Here is a 19,310-nt window from a genome sequence, read left to right as displayed (position 1 = left end):
GAACCTAAAATTGCTTAGAAATGATCTTTGTTTGATATTTTTTTTAATCGCATAAATGTTTCAATTCCGAGCTGGCAATTACAGAGCAACGAATCATCTGAGAAAACGTGACCATTAACAAACGCGGAGTCCTGGAACCTAGCAGGTGGATTTGTCGCTTGCCACCCGGGAAGAGCGAAAAAGCATTTCGTCAGTCACACAAACAGTTTGTGATCATGGCGCGAAACGCATGGTCACTGCACCAAAATTACTTCCACACAACTGATCTTACGAAAACCGCACCCAGGACAAGAACCGCTCCAATGAATCTACCTGGGATGAGAATGAACTCGATTCAGTTTCATGATAGAAATTTCACAGAAAATATCCAAAGAAATTGATTCTTCGATTCTCATGAGAAGTGCGGTCAGCGAGTGTTTATCCGATGCAAGGATTGCGATTTTTGATTCGATTATCGGTTGACATTTATGGTGAAGGTTCCGTCGTGGCTTAAACCAACGGCAAAAAAGAACCGAAGTTTACGAAGGCGACTAGTGATAGTTTTCTTTGCATTCGTAGCTGGTAAGTGTTATACATTTCCTCTATTTTATGTCACAGCTCCGGATTGAACCTAGGTCAACTTGTGCATGAATTGTTTGTATGTTTCCGCAGCATGTCCTGTCATTTTAAGACAGATCAATGTCGTTTGTTTATAAATGCCAAAAAATTGCAGTACACCTTTTCATCTTTTCTCAAAATTGTCCGATCTACGATAAAAGGCTTCGAAATTTTGTAAGTTTTATTTCTAAGGAGCGAGCCAGTGCAAAACCTATCATTAAAAAATTACTTTTATTTCGTCACGAATTCGGCCAACAGTGTATCATAAATAAGGCCTTACATTCGGCTTAGTCAATTAAACACGAGTAAAAAAGTTTGTTTTTAAAGGCCAGATTACACGGCGCTATTCAGCCCTGGCTGAAATTTTAGCCTGATCAGGGGTTTCGGAAATTTCACTGCGATAAAATGATGAATTTGCGGGCGTAATCGAAATTACGCGGAGGAAAATAAATTCAAGGTGAAACCTTTTCCAATGAAATCACAATGAATGTCACATGCGCAAGTTCACTTTTTCAGTTCGGGCTGAAATTTGATTACATTAACATGAATTTTTCAGCCCATTTGGTCAGGCTGAAAGTCCCAGCCTGGTTAAATGTTGTTCAAACCGAGCTTGGGAAATTACCAGAAAGTTTCTGCGGGTATTTGCAAACTCTCAGTCTAACGGGATTAGTTAACGAAGCGGACTAAAATCTCACCCCCCCCCCCCCCCTTACCTGGCTGAAATTTTACCCGGGCTGAAATTCGCTATGTAATCTGGCCTTTTTTGTTTTAATCCTTAATGGAATCAAGACGATTATTTACAAAAGAATTTCCGCCTGATTCTTTTCTTATAGTTTTATTTTGAGGCTGGTTTATCGGCGATAATAAATAACAATATATAACAATATATAAAAAAGCTAGTGAAAGTGATTCGAGTATATTAAAAAATCGATAACCAACAAGAAAGGGAAATAATACTGGTGGAAACGAAGGCCCTCAATTAAAGGGCGCTCTATCCCTTTTGTTTCTCCCTGTCCATGTGTAAAATAAATGGGTACCAGACAAAATTGTTAACAAAACGCAAATAAGTAGTGAGAGTAATCCTGGACTGGACTAACATGTAATCCAGCCTGCAGCTGACAACCTCGCCAAACAGTCACCAAAAAGCAATCCAATTATCCTGCACACAAGTTATTGATCTTGGTTTATTCTTTTTTGCCAGTGAGGGGCCTTTAGATTTAACTACAAGTGCGTACGAGATTGGGTACGAGTCTCTTCATACATGTCCAATATATACTGTCGACCTGAAACAGAACGACTAATTTTGTCCATTTGAACTATGGCTCGTTCTCTAAGCATAAGACCACGCAATACACTCTTTTAGACGTGTATTTCGTGGTCTCACGCTTTGAGAACGAGCCACAGTTCAAATGGACAAAATCAGTACATCTCTACGGGTCGAAAGATGGCTTTATCACGTTTTATCTGGTCGACAGTATTGGACAACCCCCACGAGTCTAGTTCACGTGCTTTGAATAATTGCTCGTCACACCAAACTTGTTTCTAGATTCTCCTTATCTGCTGGTAACAACAGGAAAAAGTGAGAGTGTTGAGGACGTGAAAGATTGGAAATTTGAAAGTCGTTGTCGTACTGAAATCTACAGGGTCCTTTCCTCTCAGCACAAACTACTTCGTGAGTTTTAAATTCATGGTTTGATAAAGAACGCACGATTCAAAACACTGTCCTTTGTGAATTCATCTTTCCACTCCAACACGAGACATACAATTCTGCTGCTAGTTAATCCGGGTTGTATAAAAGTTAGTCTTCACGCTCTTTCAAACTACTTCAAAATCAGTGGCAGTTATGACAATTTTAACATAGTTGCCAACCTATTTTTTTCATCGATGTTGAGCTGTTAAGGTTAAAACTGACCGCCTGTCATTATGCAACACAGGAATCGTTTACTATGACTTGCACCAAGATGGTGAAGTCTCGGATCTTTCCGTTGGAAAGCGCGTGACACGTCACGTGTTTACAGTGGAGGAAATCTTACAGTTCCCGGATGACTACCACACCAAAGGCGTGTTGTCACTTCCTTATGGCGACATTGTGGAGCCTTTTGAGGCTTGGTACTCAAAGACCAAAAAGATGAGCAGAATTGACTACTATAATGGTAAGAATAAATTTAATCTTGCTATTTAATCTTCATGGCTTAATTACTTATGCTTTTTGCCGCCATGTTGCTTGGCGTTGAGCATGGTGAGGTCATGGGGGGACATCACGTGATGTAACAGTTGCGTGCTCAGTACTGGGGTATTACGGTTTCCAAAATCCGGACCCAAAGAGAGTTTTAAATATATCTCTTTCTGCAATAAAATCAGAATTTAGCAAACTCAAGAGAAGATTCACACGTGTAAATTCAAGTGTTTCTCTTTGATCTGTAGTTAGTAGGTTCAAAGATTTTGTTTTACGTGCTTCAACGAATCGTAGCAAAACTTCTGTTTCTCAACCACTCGGAACAAAACAAAAACATATAGACCTTAGTTGACTTAGCAACCCGCGTTTTCTCGCGGAATGGTACTGGAAATAAGGGTTTCTAAAGGCGGTGAAACCTAATTCAAGAGTATTTTTGCGCAGTTTATGACTGTGCTGGAAAAAAAATTTACCAAGTGTTACTGGGATCCAGAAACAATTTAGCGGTAACCACGTATTTTTCAGAAATAATTATGAAGTTTCAATTTAGAAAAAAATGCTATATTTTTTCATGTATTTTAAATTCAAGGTCTTTAGAATTATTGTAAGTTGCTTAATAATCTCTGAAAAAAATGTGTGGTTACCCCCAATTTTCGTTTTGGACTCCAATAGCCTTTTCTTAAATCTGCTTTTACCACGATGTCATAAACGACGCAAAAATACGTCTGTATTAAGAGGTACCGTCCACAAGGCAGCTATTTTTACCATGCTTAAATTTTGGTTTGTTCCGCGAGTATCATAATTTCGTGAGGAAAAGAAGTAGATTTCAACGTCTGAAAACATTTTCCAGAGAAGACTTCGTCGGTTTTGTTTTGTAAAGTGGTTTGAATTTCTTACAAATAATCTAAAAAAGAGCAAGGCTGATTTGACGGTCAGGGAAGTATATTTTCCAAAATATAATACAGGTATATAGGAAAATATACTTCCCTGACCGTCAAATCAGCCTTGCTCTTTTTTTACATTATTTGTTTTACATTTTTTTTGCTGATTAGATCCTTCACTACAGGATCCGGTACTATTATTTTGTCGCGGTGGTACATGCAAACAGTTAATTATTTGAATTTCTTGAATTTCCTTAGGAATGGACAGAACGTTTCAGCGTGAGGACCTTGGCAAGCACGGGTTTGCTTGCAAAATAGTCCCCGAATACTCTGAGATAAAACAGAGAACTTTCACAGGATGCTTGCATAGGAGAGGAACAAAGAATTTTCCTATTAAAGCGCAGAGTATTATACCAGCACCGTTGTATTTTAAGGTAAAAGATCCTTTAACCTATAATACAGCGCTATACATTTGCACCTTTCGTATGTGATTATTTCGAGTGCTCGTAAGTTCATTGTATTACTGTAATTGCATGAGATGCACATGCCCAGTTTGGAATAAAGTACCGACCGTGGCTCGTCACCAGGCTAAACGCATTTCTCGGAAGGAGCGAGAAAACGGGGGTAAGACACCATGGGGAAGAGGCAGAACCGACCGGTGATTGGAGCGACTTGCACCAGACCATTTTCACCGTCGTCTATGGTTGGTCGAGAGGACAACTGAACGAACAACAGAACCATGCTTCACAGCCCTAAAAAACAATGCAGCTGCAGGTTGTCAGGGTTTAGTGAAAACACAGCTTTTGAAGGGTACAGGTCTACTACGGCGATTAGCCATCTTTTCCTTGTAACAATTAATAACTAATAAATAATAACTCGCAAGGATAATCACTTGATCATGCTTAAAACTAGGGCCAGCTCTACGTTCTTGTTTATACAACAACAGAAAGCCGCTCAAGCCTCGGCAATTGCTGACACTAGTGACATCCAACGCAATTCTCATTCTTGCTTTCATTTTGCTGTAGTACTCCGGTGACGCTGAATTGAATGGTACAGAATGCGCCAAGTGGGAACATTCCTTCACAATTTATGACAAAGTCAACACCTACACTCTTTACACGACAAAAACGCGGCCTCCGAAACCACTTCGATACGAAATGATGGGATACGACACGCTGTTGTCTTCTTACTATGATCATTACATACTGGAATACCACGAGTTTGAAGCTTGGAAATTTAACTATAACGTGCTTGATATACCAACAGGTATATGAGTGTTAGGCCATTTGCCAAGTATAAGGGAATCGAACTTGAGCAACGACGACGGCGACGGCAACGGCAACGAGAACGCCACAAAGCAATAGGTTTAAATATGTTTTTGTACATTTATCTGCTGTCATCAGCAAAACAACATCAAATGACCAAATTTAAAGTTTTGTGGAGAACGTGCGCTCACCACGGTTAATATCTCGTTCTCCTTCCTCACTTGAACGCCGTTCCTATCAATTTAGGTCCAGAATACTTGGCCCACATTGTAAAAGTTGAACGAATTGGAATAATCGCGAAGTAGTAGAAGTAATGCGATGTTATATTTTCAAGTGAGGTTTTCGTTGCCGTTGCTGACGTCGTTGCTTAACTTTCGTAAATTAAAAAAGAAGATTTTCCAAAACGGTTTTCAATATATTATAGACTAGCTTTCTTTTAAAACGTAAAAACCGAGGCCTTTTAGAAGATAATTACCGATATAACAAAAAAGAACATGGCGGCATGGTCTACCGAACGCAGTTGGACAAGAGAGCACATGAAGGTCATAGAGGGTTGGAGAGGAGTCGTCAGTGGCCTATGCTCCAGGAGCAACAGCAACAACAGCGGAAGCAGCGTCAGTAGTAGTAGTAGTAGTAGTAGTAGTAGTAGTAGTAGTAGTAGTAGTAGTAGTAGTAGTAGTAGTAGTAGTAGTAGTAGTAGTAGTAGTAGTAGTAGTAGTAGTAGTAGTAGTAGTAGTAGCAGAGTAGTAGTAGTAGTAGTAGTAGTAGTAGTAGTAGTAGTAGTAGTAGTAGTAGTAGTAGTAGTAGTAGTAGTAGTAGTGGTGTTGGTTGTGGTGGTGGTGGTGGTAGTAGTTGCATCACTTGATCAGGCAGAAGGGATCTATTTGCGCCGAATAACAAACGTTTTGAAACCAACCAAACAAATTAAAAAAGAAAAACCACATCAACACCATCGACTATACACGAAAACTATATTTTGTATTTCCAAGTAAAGAGGAATACAGTACAAGTGAGCTTACTTAACAAGACGGCTTAAGTAGGAGGATGGCAAATTGTCCTTATGTGGCCAGCGTAACAGCTAAATCTACTCACTGAGTCTCGCTAAATCTCGCAAATAACGATAAGAGGACGACAGATTCAGTCAAAACACGTTCATAATCAGGTATCGCATTGGTTATACGACGACATTTTTCCATCCTCCTTCCTCATCCGTCGTCTTGTGTAAGTTTAATGGACGCTGACTTCTTCCCTTATAAGGGATACTCGTAAGGTCCGATGTCCAATATTTTTTTATATGGGAAGTGCCACGCACCTTCCAAATGGGTTTCACTGATAATGTATTTTACTCTTCCAGATCTCCAATGCTTCGATTTTTCACACGAAAAGCTGGAGAAGTCCCTGGGAGAGATAAACCCCATGGTTGAATTCATGCCCCATACCACGTCTGGCTCTCCCTTCACTCTTTCTCATCCATCCAACTTTGCGCCGACTACTCCATCGCCTTCCACGACCGACCCACTACAGTATCTATTAGAACAGTTAAACAATATGCCGCTTGTCAACAGCGACGATTTTGTAGAACCTACGTTAGCGAAGAAAAAGAGAATTCGTCCATCATCAGGCCCCAAGAGCACAGGTGCTTTCAGTGACGGGAGTTCAAGAGTGATGTCCGATTATGAAGTTGCTATGCAACATTATGAGGACGTTGTGAACACTTTATTTAAGTTCTTTAAGGCGAAATATAAGAAAAGATATATTTCTAAACGAGAGCATGAGACCAGGAAGGACATCTACAGACATAATTTGAGGTGAGTGTTATTAAGAGTTTGATCAGTTATATCAGAAATGCATTCCTGATACCAGGCTGTTTAATGGTCGTTGTATATAAGTGTAACTTTTCCCTTCTGGTTGCTGCTTAAGAAAACAGTTTTGTTAACATGCCCCAATAGGCATTAGCCTGTCGCAGAAATAAAAGGATTTAATTTGAGTTTTGTTTTTATCACGGCTAAGAAAGTTCAGAGAGTGAGAGAAAGATCCACCATTATCACCAACAGATATTCGCAAAAGATTTAGGATTCAGACAAATTGAGCACAAAAGTAAAGCATTCAGGATCCCAGTCTCTTTTTTCCAATCGGAAATACTGATGGATCTGATTCCGCATCTTTTGCAGCATTAAGGTGCAGCTGTTTTGTCACAGAACATTTTTTGCTGTTTGTCAGGCTTTCTCTTTCGTTGCTCCCTTAAGTTTCCTTGTAGAAAATGGTAAACGATTCAAAGTCATTTGTTGATTATTAATTTTTTCCATGTACCAAATACAACATTATATTTATAAATACATTTAGAGAAATAGAGGCAACGAATCACCCTAGAAGCACAAGGCTGTAAGCATGGATATCAGTGCGAGTTTCCACCCCCAATTCAACCTGCTTTTAATTATTAGCTTATTTTTATTTTTAACTGTGAGCAAACCAGTAGTTGTTATCAAGTGTTTCTCGACTTTAATTTTGTTAACAATAAGCGTGTGGATAAAATCAGTACTGGCTAGCGAGTCATCATTCAGCTGAAAGCATTTTGCTCGTATTATCATTCCATTTTATTGGTTGTTCAAATGTTGCGGAAGGAAATTGCTTATCTTGTTGAACTGTCGAATTCCTTCAGACTCCGATATCTTGATGTGTTTTACCAACAAACATACGTATGATTACTTTAATATGCAACCTGCGTACGTTAACAAGATAAATACCAACACCCAACAGATTTATCAAGTCCAGAAACCGCCAACACTTAGGCTACAGACTGAAGACAAACCACATGGCGGACATGACAGAGGACGAGATGGAACAAAAGAAAGGGCTACTTAGAGAGACTCGTGGAGATTCCTTGAATGGAGGAAAGAGATTTGAAATACCAAAAGGAAAGACTGTTAGGAATGTGCCTGAAGCTGTTGACTGGGCAAAATCGGGTGAGTTGAGTATTTATTCCCCAGGCTTAAAGCATAACATGACAATTCTTTCACATGTATATGTCACTCACTGACATTGTAATCCTAGCAATATGCAGGATGAACGAAGTCTAATGGCCTTAGCTCTCACGAGTCTCCTGTAGCTCAGTGGTAGAGCATCCGAACAAGGAATCGGGATGCCATAGGTTTGACTCCTGTTGGGCGAACTCGATCAGGCAGTCCACTGCTGGATTGCAGTGGCCTGTTTTCAAACCGTATTTAAAACAATTCGTTTCGATATGGATTATCACCATTATCATCTGTTAGATTTGTGTCGTGAATGTCAATTATTAGTGTCAATGAGGCTTTATTTCGTATTGGGAAAATGCAGGTGGAGTTGAAAAGAGGGGTAGAAAATTATGATAGATATTGAGATGGCATATCTGGCAATCTGGCCCCAGTTGTTCAAAGGCCGGATAACTTTATCCGCTGGATAAGGCACTCTTCAGCGTCTAAAATATACTTCACGTTAAATGTTGTCCAAGGTTTTCGTACACTCCCCAACTAAGCAGTGGTTAGAGTGTATATATTCGCTTGTGCACGAGAAAATACTGAAATCTTTGCACAGATTGAAACTCTCAGATAGTGACTTATCCACAGGATAAAGTTATCCGGCCTTTGAACAACTGGGGCCTGGTCCTAAATGAGTACTAACAATGTCAAAACACTGCAGCTTCATCAGTCAACAACAACACATACTTTTTTAAGCACGATAAGGTTTTAAGCATTAAAATGCTTCTGGGGTCGTACAAGATAAAAACTTCAAGACAGAGAAAAAATTAAAATCCATTTCAAAGGGTACGCCAATAGTGATATTTAGGAGTAAGAGGATAATAGTATAAAATTAAAAAAATATATTATGGATTGAATATTAATTAACAATTGGTTCATGCGCCAGCGTGCGTTCATTGAGATATGAAGCACGCGGGAGGTTTGGAGAGCACGAAAGATGCGTAAGAGTGCGGGAGCAACTCTAGCTTCTTGAGTGCTCTCCAAACTTCCCGCGTACTTCATATCTCGATGAACACACAGCTGACGCATGGACCAATTGTTTAATAACATTTTTCAACGCGGTAGTTTAAATGTTGTCTCGAGGTATTTGTTACTGACGTTATCAGCGTGCACAATTGGAATATGGAGCGTGCACGCGCAATTGGATTTCATTACGCGAATTTACTAGCTAAGTATGTTATAAAATCTAAAAACATTTGTAAACGGTGAAATGTCTGGAGAGTGATTGCACAGACTGGACGTTAAAGTCAAGTCACTTTATTTTAGAAAGCCTTAAAAAGTAAATCCATTGTACTTTAAGACGGCTTTCCATATAATATCGCCTCTACGACTGATAGAATTTAAAAAAAAATGTTTCAAATCGCGGTACAGTAAACGTATTATGCCTTCTAAGATTGTAGCCAGAAGGGTTGGAGTTCACCAAGTGAGACAGTGCTCGTGTATGGAGGGGAATATTGGACAAAAATGTGATTGGATCGTACCGTATTGCTTTGTATTCGGTGATGCTATGAATCTACCAGTACGGTACTATGTCGTACCCGGTAGGATGTTATATCGAAACAGCGATGGTATTATATCGTAGCCAGTAACACAATTAATCTTTCGACATGCTATTATATCGTACCCGATGATGATATGTCGTACCCAGTAATGCTATATCGTACCCTGATGTCGTACCCGGTGATGCAATGTCGTACTCGGTGATGCAATGTCGTACCCGGTGATGCAATGTCGTACTCGGTGATGCAATGTCGTATCCAGTACTATACTGATGCCCAATCGTAGATGCCGGCAAACATTATGGTCAGCGGGTTTATTTTGCTTAGACAGGATCACGTGATATTTTCGTAGGCGGCCATTTTTTTTAATTTTGGCGAGAAGTCGGTAGAACAAGCAAATTTTGATTTATCACCAAAATATGGAAGGTCAACATCAGTCACCCTTTCAGCTGGTTAGCGTAAACATCAGAGCAGTGTTGAGTGATGTTATAAATAAGTTAGAAAGTACAGAGTATAGCAATAACATCGGGACGACGAGATAAAACGTATCTGAGAAACGAATTCAAGCTACATTACATTTACATTTAGAGTTAAATTTATAATACACGTCAGTTAGACGGGCTTATAAACGAGGGGGGGGCTTATATCAGGAACAATATCTTTGTTAGTAAATGGATGGGCTTTTATCTGGGGAGGGCTTAAAACCGGGGGGGGGTTAACGTGAAATTTTACAGTATAGTGGCTTTGACGGTTAAATATAATGGCGTTTTCCGGCCCCTAAGCGAGACAACGAGCATCCCCCGCGCCTCAACTGTCCTGTTGCGTAAACTCACTAGTAATTCCCCACATGTTCTCATTTTCTCACGAATTGAATTCAGTTGGGCTTTGGCATGGAATCCCAAGCAAAAAAGTCCATTTTGAAATAAAGATGTGTTCATTTTATTATTTGTTTTACCGCTTGCGTGACGGGGCTAATCCAACCAATATATCGATGCAAAATCTTATACTGATACAAGTTAAGTTTAACTAAGCTTTTGGTAACTGGTATGTAAGTTTATTTTGATATCCTGTGAACTGTTTGGAATTCTTTGAACTAAAACAAGCGGTAATGTAATATATGCGTTTACTAACTGACTGCCGGGCCTTGTTGTACTTGTTCATGTTCGCCGCTGGTGGATCCAGTCACCGAGTTTTCTAGTTGTTGCAATGCATTTCTCGCATTGCACAAAATTTCTGTCGTTCTGGAGAGAACATTTTTCTCGGAAGTTTGCTCCGACACTTTTCAAAAGCTAGCTATGGAGGAGCAGACGACGCGAAGAGCAAGTCATATCACGTGATGTCAACTTCCCGCCTTTTCTCGTGAAAAACCCCCGCTGACAATGCTGTTCGCCGGCATCCGGACGTTTACGATATGGCATCACCGAGTACGACATTGCATCACCGGGTACGACATTGCATCACCGAGTACGACATTGCATCACCGGGTACGACATCAGGGTACGATATAGCATTACTGGGTACGACATATCATCATCGGGTACGATATAATAGCATGTCGAAAGATTAATTGTGTTACTGGCTACGATATAATACCATCGCTGTTTCGATATAACATCCTACCGGGTACGACATAGTACCGTACTGGTAGATTCATAGCATCACCGAATACAAAGCAATACGGTACGATCCAATCACATTTTTGTCCAATATTCCCCTCCATACTCGTGGGGCTTTTCCATTAAGCACTTTATAGATTAGTCTTTTAATTTTCTACGGGCACTAACTTGATCACTAACATCTGCCAGGTTAATACGGTGATTTGATTTTGCAGGTGCGGTTAATCCTGTGAGAAGTCAAGGAATCTGCGGATCTTGTTACGCTTATTCTGTTACAGGTGCTATGGAAGGAGCTTATTTTCTCAAGGTTCGAATCGAAAATTTTTTACAGATTGAGAACTTTGACAAAGGATAGCAACTGTAGTTGGTCAAACTTAACGAAGGGAGAAATTATGTGGCTTAATTAACTTTACTCAGTCGGGAGGGGTTGGGGGTGGCTGAGCACAATTGCCATGCTGACTGGGCCATTGGCAACTTTTTAATATTAAGCAAAGGTCACCAAACTTCGACTCTTCCAACTACATTTTGACTGTAAATGGAAGACTAAAGCATCATTTACACCAAGAAAAAAATGTTTAATTAGACAAGGTTTAACAAAATGAAAATTGGTAACAGAAAGCTGAACCATTAGCTTTGACATAGGATTCAAGTAAACTTTAACTTATTTTTTCATTTGTGCTAAATCTTTAGTCGACAAAAATCCGAAAGCAGCTTTAAGCCTTGGTGTGAATGGGGCATGCATAAGACTTGTTTTAAGAAATTTGGCTTGTTTTCAGATTACAAGTCTTTCTTTCTTAGTTAAAATAATGTCTATATTACTTTAGCATTCTGTATTAATTTTGATTGCCTTTGGGACAATCTCGATGGTTTTCTGAGATTTTAGAGAAATCGAGAAATCAAAAATGGCGTCTGTTAAGAACTGATGACGTAATTTCCACTTCCTTTGAAGCCATCACCCAATTTTGCGGGCTCTGTATGTAAATGCTTCATACAAAAATTCTTGCAGGCCGCCAACCAATCCAGCTTTTGAAACAGCTGACCTCTGATCTTGATTGAAGGTTTTCTATTTTATTTGCAGACAGGCACGCTCCTGAATCTTTCCGAACAGCAGCTTATTGACTGCTCGTGGGGGTTTGGCAACCGAGGCTGCAAAGGCGGATATCCTCATCGAGCGATGGAGTGGGTCATAAAACACGGCGGGCTAGCCACTGAAGAAAGCTATGGACGATATCTAGCACAGGTGAAGATCTAGAGATAAATTAAACATAAATGTGAACAAAAGAGACATGAGTACATGCAAAAGGTAGTTGCACCGTGTTTGTAAATAGAAACCTTACAAATTTATTAACAGCTTGACTGTTTTTTTTTTCTGGGCGCGAGAGACGCTTCTGGCTCTGGCTAACAAATATCTGCTATTTATATGTACTAGGTAACTTCCGAGGACATGTGTTCGAAGGTTTCAGTAAACTATTAAATCCCCGTCAAAAGGTCAAGTGTCGTATATCGGTTAACGTGAATAGGGGCAAATGAACAGCAGATCATAGAATATCGGTCCTTCAATCCAGACATAACTAATCGATGATCAACAACATTAATGAATAATCGGCTGCAAGTAATTGCCGATTATTCGTTGTTTATTGCAAATATTCAATAGGTAATTCATGACTGATCGAGGACACGGATGTTATTGAGTAGTCATTAATGACCTAGTTATTGATTGAGCAATCAATTACTTGACTCAATGACAAACGAAATAGAAAAGGATCAGCAAATTTTGGCAACAGTTTTCGATAATGTTAATAATGATGATGTTCTCCTGAAATTATAAATTAGAATCGTTCATGTAGCATTCAATTTAATTTGTTTTCCTCTTTTCATATTCGATCATGATACTAGGTAAAATAATATGATCCCTAGCCTCTCGACTCCTATCAATGAGTAATCAATGCAATCGATGGGTAATCGATGAGATCAATGACTCAGTAATCGACGACTGAACGTTTTGTAGCTTTTCGATCAGTCATTGATGTTAATGATCAGTTATGTCTTGGTCAACTATATATTTCTTGAAACCAGGACATTTAAGCAGTAACTGCGTGGACCGCTCTCATAAATCCCCCCATACTATTTCGAATTCCTTTTTTTTGTTGGAGTTCTGGAAAATCGTTTCTTTTCTATATTTTCAGGAGGGGCTGTGCCATTTTAAGAACACTACAACAGGTGCAAAGCTTGACTTTTACATGAACATCACGAAAGGAAATACGAGTGAACTGAAGCAGGCCATTGCTTTCTATGGTCCGGTCAGCATCCTTATCAACACGCAGCCCAAGTCATTCAAATTTTATGGATCCGGGATTTATTACGACCCATCATGCAGTACGTAAACAAATATACACTCTGGGTGATATGGTTGTGTCATTAAACTTGTTTGCTGTTCTTTGTTGTCATTTACCTTTTCAGTTTGGAGGCCATTAGCCTGACTCTTGGACCGTCCGAGGTCCCTCTCGACCACTTCCTCCTTCCAAACGGGGAGAAAAGGGACTGGTAAAAAGCGAAATCCAAATGCTTGGTAATCAGGCTAATGGCCACGCCACGTCTACCTTAACCGAACATTACCTTATGGTATTAGGTAATGCGTATATTCACGAAGTTGTGATTCGAGCTCAATTAAGTTAACCTGGGCCTAGACTGTCTACAATTCCCTATTTTCTTGTTTGATCGTCGAGATCGTTATCTTGGTTTGTAATGGCGAGCGCAACCTGAAGAGACGCCAAAACTACCAAGGGGAAGTGGGGGGCGAAAGGTAACCTGGGCCTAGACTGTCTACAATTCCCTATTTTCTTGTTTGATCGTCGAGATCGTTATCTTGGTTTGTAATGGCGAGTGCAACCTGAAGAGACGCCAAAACTACCAAGGGGAAGTGGGGGGCGAAAGGTAACCTGGGCCTAGACTGTCTACAATTCCCTATTTTCTTGTTTGATCGTCGAGATCGTTATCTTGGTTTGTAATGGCGAGCGCAACCTGAAGAGACGCCAAAACTACCAAGGGGAAGTGGGGGGCGAAAGGTAACCTGGGCCTAGACTGTCTACAATTCCCTATTTTCTTGTTTGATCGTCGAGATCGTTATCTTGGTTTGTAATGGCGAGCGCAACCTGAAGAGACGCCAAAACTACCAAGGGGATCAGAAGTGGGGGGCGAAAGGTGCTTCTGCCCCACTCCTGGCCCCCATGGTTGTTTCCTCAGGTTGCGCTCGCCATCACAAAAAAACAGTCTACTCGTGGGGTGCACTGAGCAAAGCCTTATTTAATTCTAGGTCTATCCCTATGGCATTTTTATGTTTAACTATAAACCCTTCATTAGCTAGTTTCCTCCTTTTTGACTACAGTCGAGGGTTTGTGTTTTACTCAGACTGGGTGTAGCCCGTAATGTACGGCCAGACGTGAGTTACTTCTTTAATTTTGATTATTTTTTCTCTTCTCGTACCCAGCTCACGCACTGGACCACGCGGCCTTAGCTGTTGGTTATGGAGTAGAGAAAGGTGAACCTTATTGGCTGATTAAGAACTCCTGGTCAAAGGCTTGGGGTGATCAGGGATATATCAAGATCGCTATGAAAAACGATAACTGCGGTGTAGTCCAGAAACCTGTAGTGGTGACAATAAGAGATTGAAATACAAAAAGATCTTCGCCCGTCCATCGCTAGCGACGTTTTTCTCAAAGACTGCGTACGTAGCTGCAAGTGTTTTTTATGGAAACAACAATTTTGTTGCTGAGCCTCGAGGAAGAACAATTATTACAACTAAACAAGTCTCTTGTTTGTTCCCTCTGTTGCAAAAAAAATGCAGCTCCAGTAGGCACGACTTTGCCTTTTCGCACAGAACAGTTCCACCAGCTTTTTAGTCCTTCATAGTCTCTAGTATAACAAGGTAGAGAACTGAAATATCACGCTTCGTCCGAAGAACGTGAGAATAATTCTTCTTATCTACTTTTGGCTTCATTAGTTGGGAGATGAGAGGGAGGGGAGGGATAGTAAGAAGTGGGATCTGCAATGTCTTCTTCGTACCGAGGTACCCTGCTAGCAGAGGTTTCTTTCTGGCAAGTCCTTTAACTTGTACGAAATCTTTCGCGTCTCTAGTATTTCGCGTGGTTAGCCTGTTTACGTTTCTCTCGGGGAGGTAAACAGGCTGACTATGCGAGATACTAGAGACGCGAGCCACTTCGTACATGCTAAAAGACTTGCCAGAAAGAAACCTCTGCAAGCAGGGTAGTACAGAGGTTTCGCCTAGCTGAATGAAAATAACTTGCCATACCAGATGGATATTTTTCAAAAAGTTTTATATGACAATTTTGTTTACCCTTAGATAGCATTCTAGGGTATTTACTTTTTATATATATTACTTATATCGCACGAATCTTGTAAGATGGTAGAATCCGTAGCGTAACCAGCATATAACCTGGGTAGCTGGCTGGTAGTTGGGCGAGGGCGGCATTTGGGCGAACAAGCAGTGAAGTCGCGAGGGGAATGAAAAAAAAAAAAAGTATTTTTTCGCGGCTTATGTCGCCGGCAATGCAGCTTAGCCGCCAAAACTCTATATTCGCACGCGGACAATACCGCAACCTACGCAGGCTAAACTATACTTAGAGCATGGCATGCCAGAAAACCGGTGATTTGCTTTCAATGTCCAGTTGAACTTGTAAAGTAAGATAATATGGGCGGAACAATTATGTCTCTCGTGTTCTTGACAATCTTAAAACGTGAGCTCTGTTAGCATCTCTTACTAACAATATTTTTCTGAATTTAAGTATAAGTATGTATTTCTCATCTCAACATTTTAAAACGGAAATATGTCATAAGAAGAAAAATAATAACCTGTAATTGTAAAATTTCGAATATAAACTCCTGACCTTGTTGGGCTGCTTTAGGAATTTCCTTCAGGGGTGGGGGGGGGGGGGGGGGGGAATATTTTCTGGGTCGGTGCCATACCAAGATGGGTTGAGCAGATACCAGCTAAATCAGCATGAAATAGTTAAAACAATATGTTAACAGTATGAAATAGCTAGAAGTCTTAAGGCTTGTTATTCGAAAACAAGAGGACACGTTTGTTTCAAGGGGAAGGGAAGGGTGCTTATTGTTGAAGGGATATTTGCGTTTCACATTTGCGGAGATTGTAACGTCTCACATTATTGGTCAAGAGAACAAAAGATCGAACACTAAACAAAACAATGTTCCTATCCTTAAAAACAACGAAGCTGCTGGTGATTTTTGATTAATCACAAGTGGATAAATTTTGAAGTTAAGTTAAGATAGGATAAGATAACTTTTAAGTTAAGTTAAATTATAGCTGTCACAATCTTTTCTCTCAATAACATTTTTTAAAATAATAGAAAACTTTGCTTAGAGATAAAAATGTACATAAAATATATATTTTGTAAGTATTGTTTGTATCACTGTATAAAAATACCTTTTGTATACTAATTGAATTAGTATCACAGGGAAACGGATTGCTACTATGGTATTTAAGGGCGGTCATGGAAAATGTGATTGTAAGGCCACTCAAAGGTGGGAGGAGTGGGGGGGGGGGGGGGTGAGGTAAGGTGAAATGATAATAAACGTTTATCAAAGTGTTTACATATCCGGTAAATTATACAGAAAATTGTCTTTTTGTGCGTTTGGCGAGCATTTAACCTTAATGAAATATGTCAATTTGACCCTCCACACAAACGAATAAACAAACACAAAAACGGCACCTGGTACAATGTTTGATAATGATATGTAATTTATATAGCGCATTTACTATGAAATTCAAATGCGCTTTACAACACCGTGTGGGGGTACTTTAGAGAGGAAGCTGCTCGTGTGTGCAAATTGCAACCCTGCAGTCCACATTAAAATGCGTTACTAATAAGTGACACATTCTCCACTACGGGAAAAAGATCAGACAACAGGGAGTACGCTAAACGTGGTCAAACGTAAAAAATAAGAAAAGACTGTTTAAAGAGATTAGCGTTTACTATGCTAACTCAAAGCTGACTTGTGATTCTGTGAGTCTATTTTAATGATTTAAAAATCATTTTAGGATATACTAAAAAAAGTCAGGTTTTTTTCCTTTGACCACGGTTAATGGACTACGCCACCTACTCTGTGTGAAGATATTTACAGGATCAGAGCAGTCTCCCTTTATCAATTTACAGGATATTTACAGGGCTTTTAAAACAGTCTCCCTTTTTCAATTTACAGGATATTTAATTACAGGGTTTAAACAGTCTCCCTCTTTCAATTTACAGGATATTTACAGGGTTTAAAGGCCGATGTTCACGGTCAAGCGCATGCGCGAGCAGACCGGCTCAAAATAAATTGTACGGGTCGACACTAAATTCGATGCGAGCTTGTGGTGGAACAATCTGTTGAAATCGCGCCCGAATTTGGATCATCCACTCTTTGTTCTTCACTTTTTATAATCTTTGTTTCCTGTTGTAAATAAAAGTTCGATTTTTGTAAGGTTAAAAGTGTTTTAGCATCCGAAAACGACATTTTTGTCGATGGATCGTCAAAGGAGACGTCGCGGCCGACCGGCGACGGGACGTTTTGTGGACTCTCTGGGAGCACAGAAGTTAAAGCGGACAGTGGAGTGGATGTAGAAACAGTAGAAATCCTGTGTGGTTAACAAGATACATCCACCAAACGTGGAAAATTGGTAAAGTGATAAGTCTGTTTAAAATAGACAACGATTTCGCGCCACATCTGCTTTCGCTGGAAATGGCAAAGGTCACCAACTGGCTTTGGATGAACTCGCGAGGATTTTCTAGATTTCAATCGTACTGTTTGTTCATATGGAAGTGAACTGTCAAAAACAGAGAATTCGACAGACAAACAGCATCAAACATTAGTGTTTTGCTTTGGATGGAAAAAATTGTACAACACTGAGACGCGAAGCGAATAAATGTGTGATCAAATGTGCGAGTTAGTTGTAGTCGTCTATTAGCGAGCTCGAATAGCGGGCAGTACAAAAACAACCCAAAAGATTTGCGGCAAACTACAAAATCTACTGTAAGGTATTCATTTATCTATAAAATTATGGTCATTGCGAATGGCAAACGCAGCTTTGATTTGCCACCATGGCAGAGGTTTCTCAAATGCATTCCAGCATCTCGGAAGGACGCTCAGTGTTGTTGTTACTAAACGGTCGCATCGCTTTTGAAGCTTGCAGATTTCTCGTTTTCTTCGCCTTCTCGCTGGTCTAATAAAATCAGGCTATCGAACGAACACACTATAGACACTATAGTAAGTTTATCACTGAATGCTGATGAAATACTGGATTTAAGTACGTAAGTTTGAGGAAGCTTCTCGGCTTTTCGAGCCGCGCGTAATAAAAAAAGGTCGATGCCGCGAGATATCGACATTGTACTAAAATAAAACCGTATACGTTCGCATAAGTTCATAAATTCTGGCATTTCTTGAATGTCATAGGACATGCACGAAGCGGCACTGTAAAAATCCCCATGTGTTTTACATGGACAGCCTTTTTGTTTCTTTCTGAAACGTGACCGAACACTGGCCGGTCAGTTTTATTTTCATGCCAGCAAGTTATAAGACTCTCAGCCAACTTCTGACATCGACGACCCTTTCGCTAAGTTTAACCCCAAGGCTTCTACTTGGACTCCTCCAGATGGCAAATTTTCAGCTGTGGATCATTACATTGATCGTTGCCGCCGTGCCGTCAATGCTGTTAATTTTAAGGCAAGATCACAGCAAAATAACTTATCACCCACTGAGAGAGCAGCATTACTTCAACTATCAGCACGCAGTGACATTGTCATCAAACCAGCTGATAAAGGTGGTGCTGTTGTCGTCTGGTCGCGCCCTTTGTACATCGCTGAGGCCAACCGTCAACTGTCCGATGAGAGATTTTATGAACGTATTGATCACGATCCCATCAAAGAGAATCAGCTCACGGTTAAATCGGCGGTCAACGCTATGATCGCCGTTTCTGCGTGCAGCTGTCCAACTGAGTACATTGCCGCGTACTTAGATCGGATCATGTGTCCCATCGTCCGCAACCTCAACACCTACATAAAGGATACCAACCACGCGCTCAATATCCTTAATGATTTCCGCTTTGATGACAACATCACCGGCGAACGCTTCCTATACAGCATGGACATCAAATCTCTGTATACCGTAATCCCGAACAACAGCGGGCTTGAAGCTTTAGCCTACTTCCTTGACAAGCGTTCCGTTCTTGAGCCACCTACTTCTACCCTAACC

General features: G+C 40.2%; 2 protein-coding genes across 2 annotated transcripts in view; both read left to right on the top strand.

The window, feature by feature from the left end:
• Positions 1 to 225: 225 nt before the first annotated feature.
• Positions 226 to 15,958, top strand: LOC146455816 (counting factor associated protein D-like). The gene is made up of 10 exons (XM_085093783.1): positions 226 to 561; positions 2,532 to 2,750; positions 3,910 to 4,085; positions 4,677 to 4,917; positions 6,271 to 6,724; positions 7,674 to 7,879; positions 11,261 to 11,352; positions 12,124 to 12,285; positions 13,232 to 13,421; positions 14,533 to 15,958. The coding sequence occupies exons 1-10, from the start codon at positions 468 to 470 to the stop codon at positions 14,712 to 14,714; spliced, it is 2,016 nt and encodes a 671-aa protein (XP_084949909.1). The 5' UTR covers positions 226 to 467; the 3' UTR covers positions 14,715 to 15,958.
• Positions 15,959 to 19,081: 3,123 nt separating this feature from the next.
• The window catches only part of LOC146455805 (uncharacterized), a 118,673-nt gene continuing 118,444 nt past the window's right edge, over positions 19,082 to 19,310 (top strand). Inside the window, exon 1 of the mRNA XM_085093796.1 lies at positions 19,082 to 19,310. This exon is cut by the window's right edge and continues 1,428 nt beyond it. Within this exon, the coding sequence (XP_084949922.1) occupies positions 19,083 to 19,310 (228 nt within the window). The 5' untranslated portion in view covers position 19,082.

The sequence above is a fragment of the Pavona decussata genome, unplaced genomic scaffold, assembly GCF_977016875.1.
Source record: "Pavona decussata unplaced genomic scaffold, jaPavDecu1.1 SCAFFOLD_269, whole genome shotgun sequence".
NCBI classification, from domain to species: domain Eukaryota; kingdom Metazoa; phylum Cnidaria; class Anthozoa; order Scleractinia; family Agariciidae; genus Pavona; species Pavona decussata.
Note: the sequence above shows the minus strand (reverse complement) of the source record. Positions and strands in the feature narration are given on the sequence as shown.

What these genes read in the sequence shown, in the direction of transcription:
- LOC146455816 (XM_085093783.1), top strand. Translation starts at nt 468, where the DNA reads ATGGTGAAGGTTCCGTCGTGGCTTAAACCAACGGCAAAAAAGAACCGA. An exon ending in ATCTACAGACATAATTTGAG is followed by an intron (nt 6,725 to 7,673) that starts GTGAGTGTTATT and finishes AACACCCAACAG; the next exon opens with ATTTATCAAGTCCAGAAACC. An exon ending in ATGGACGATATCTAGCACAG is followed by an intron (nt 12,286 to 13,231) that starts GTGAAGATCTAG and finishes CTATATTTTCAG; the next exon opens with GAGGGGCTGTGCCATTTTAA.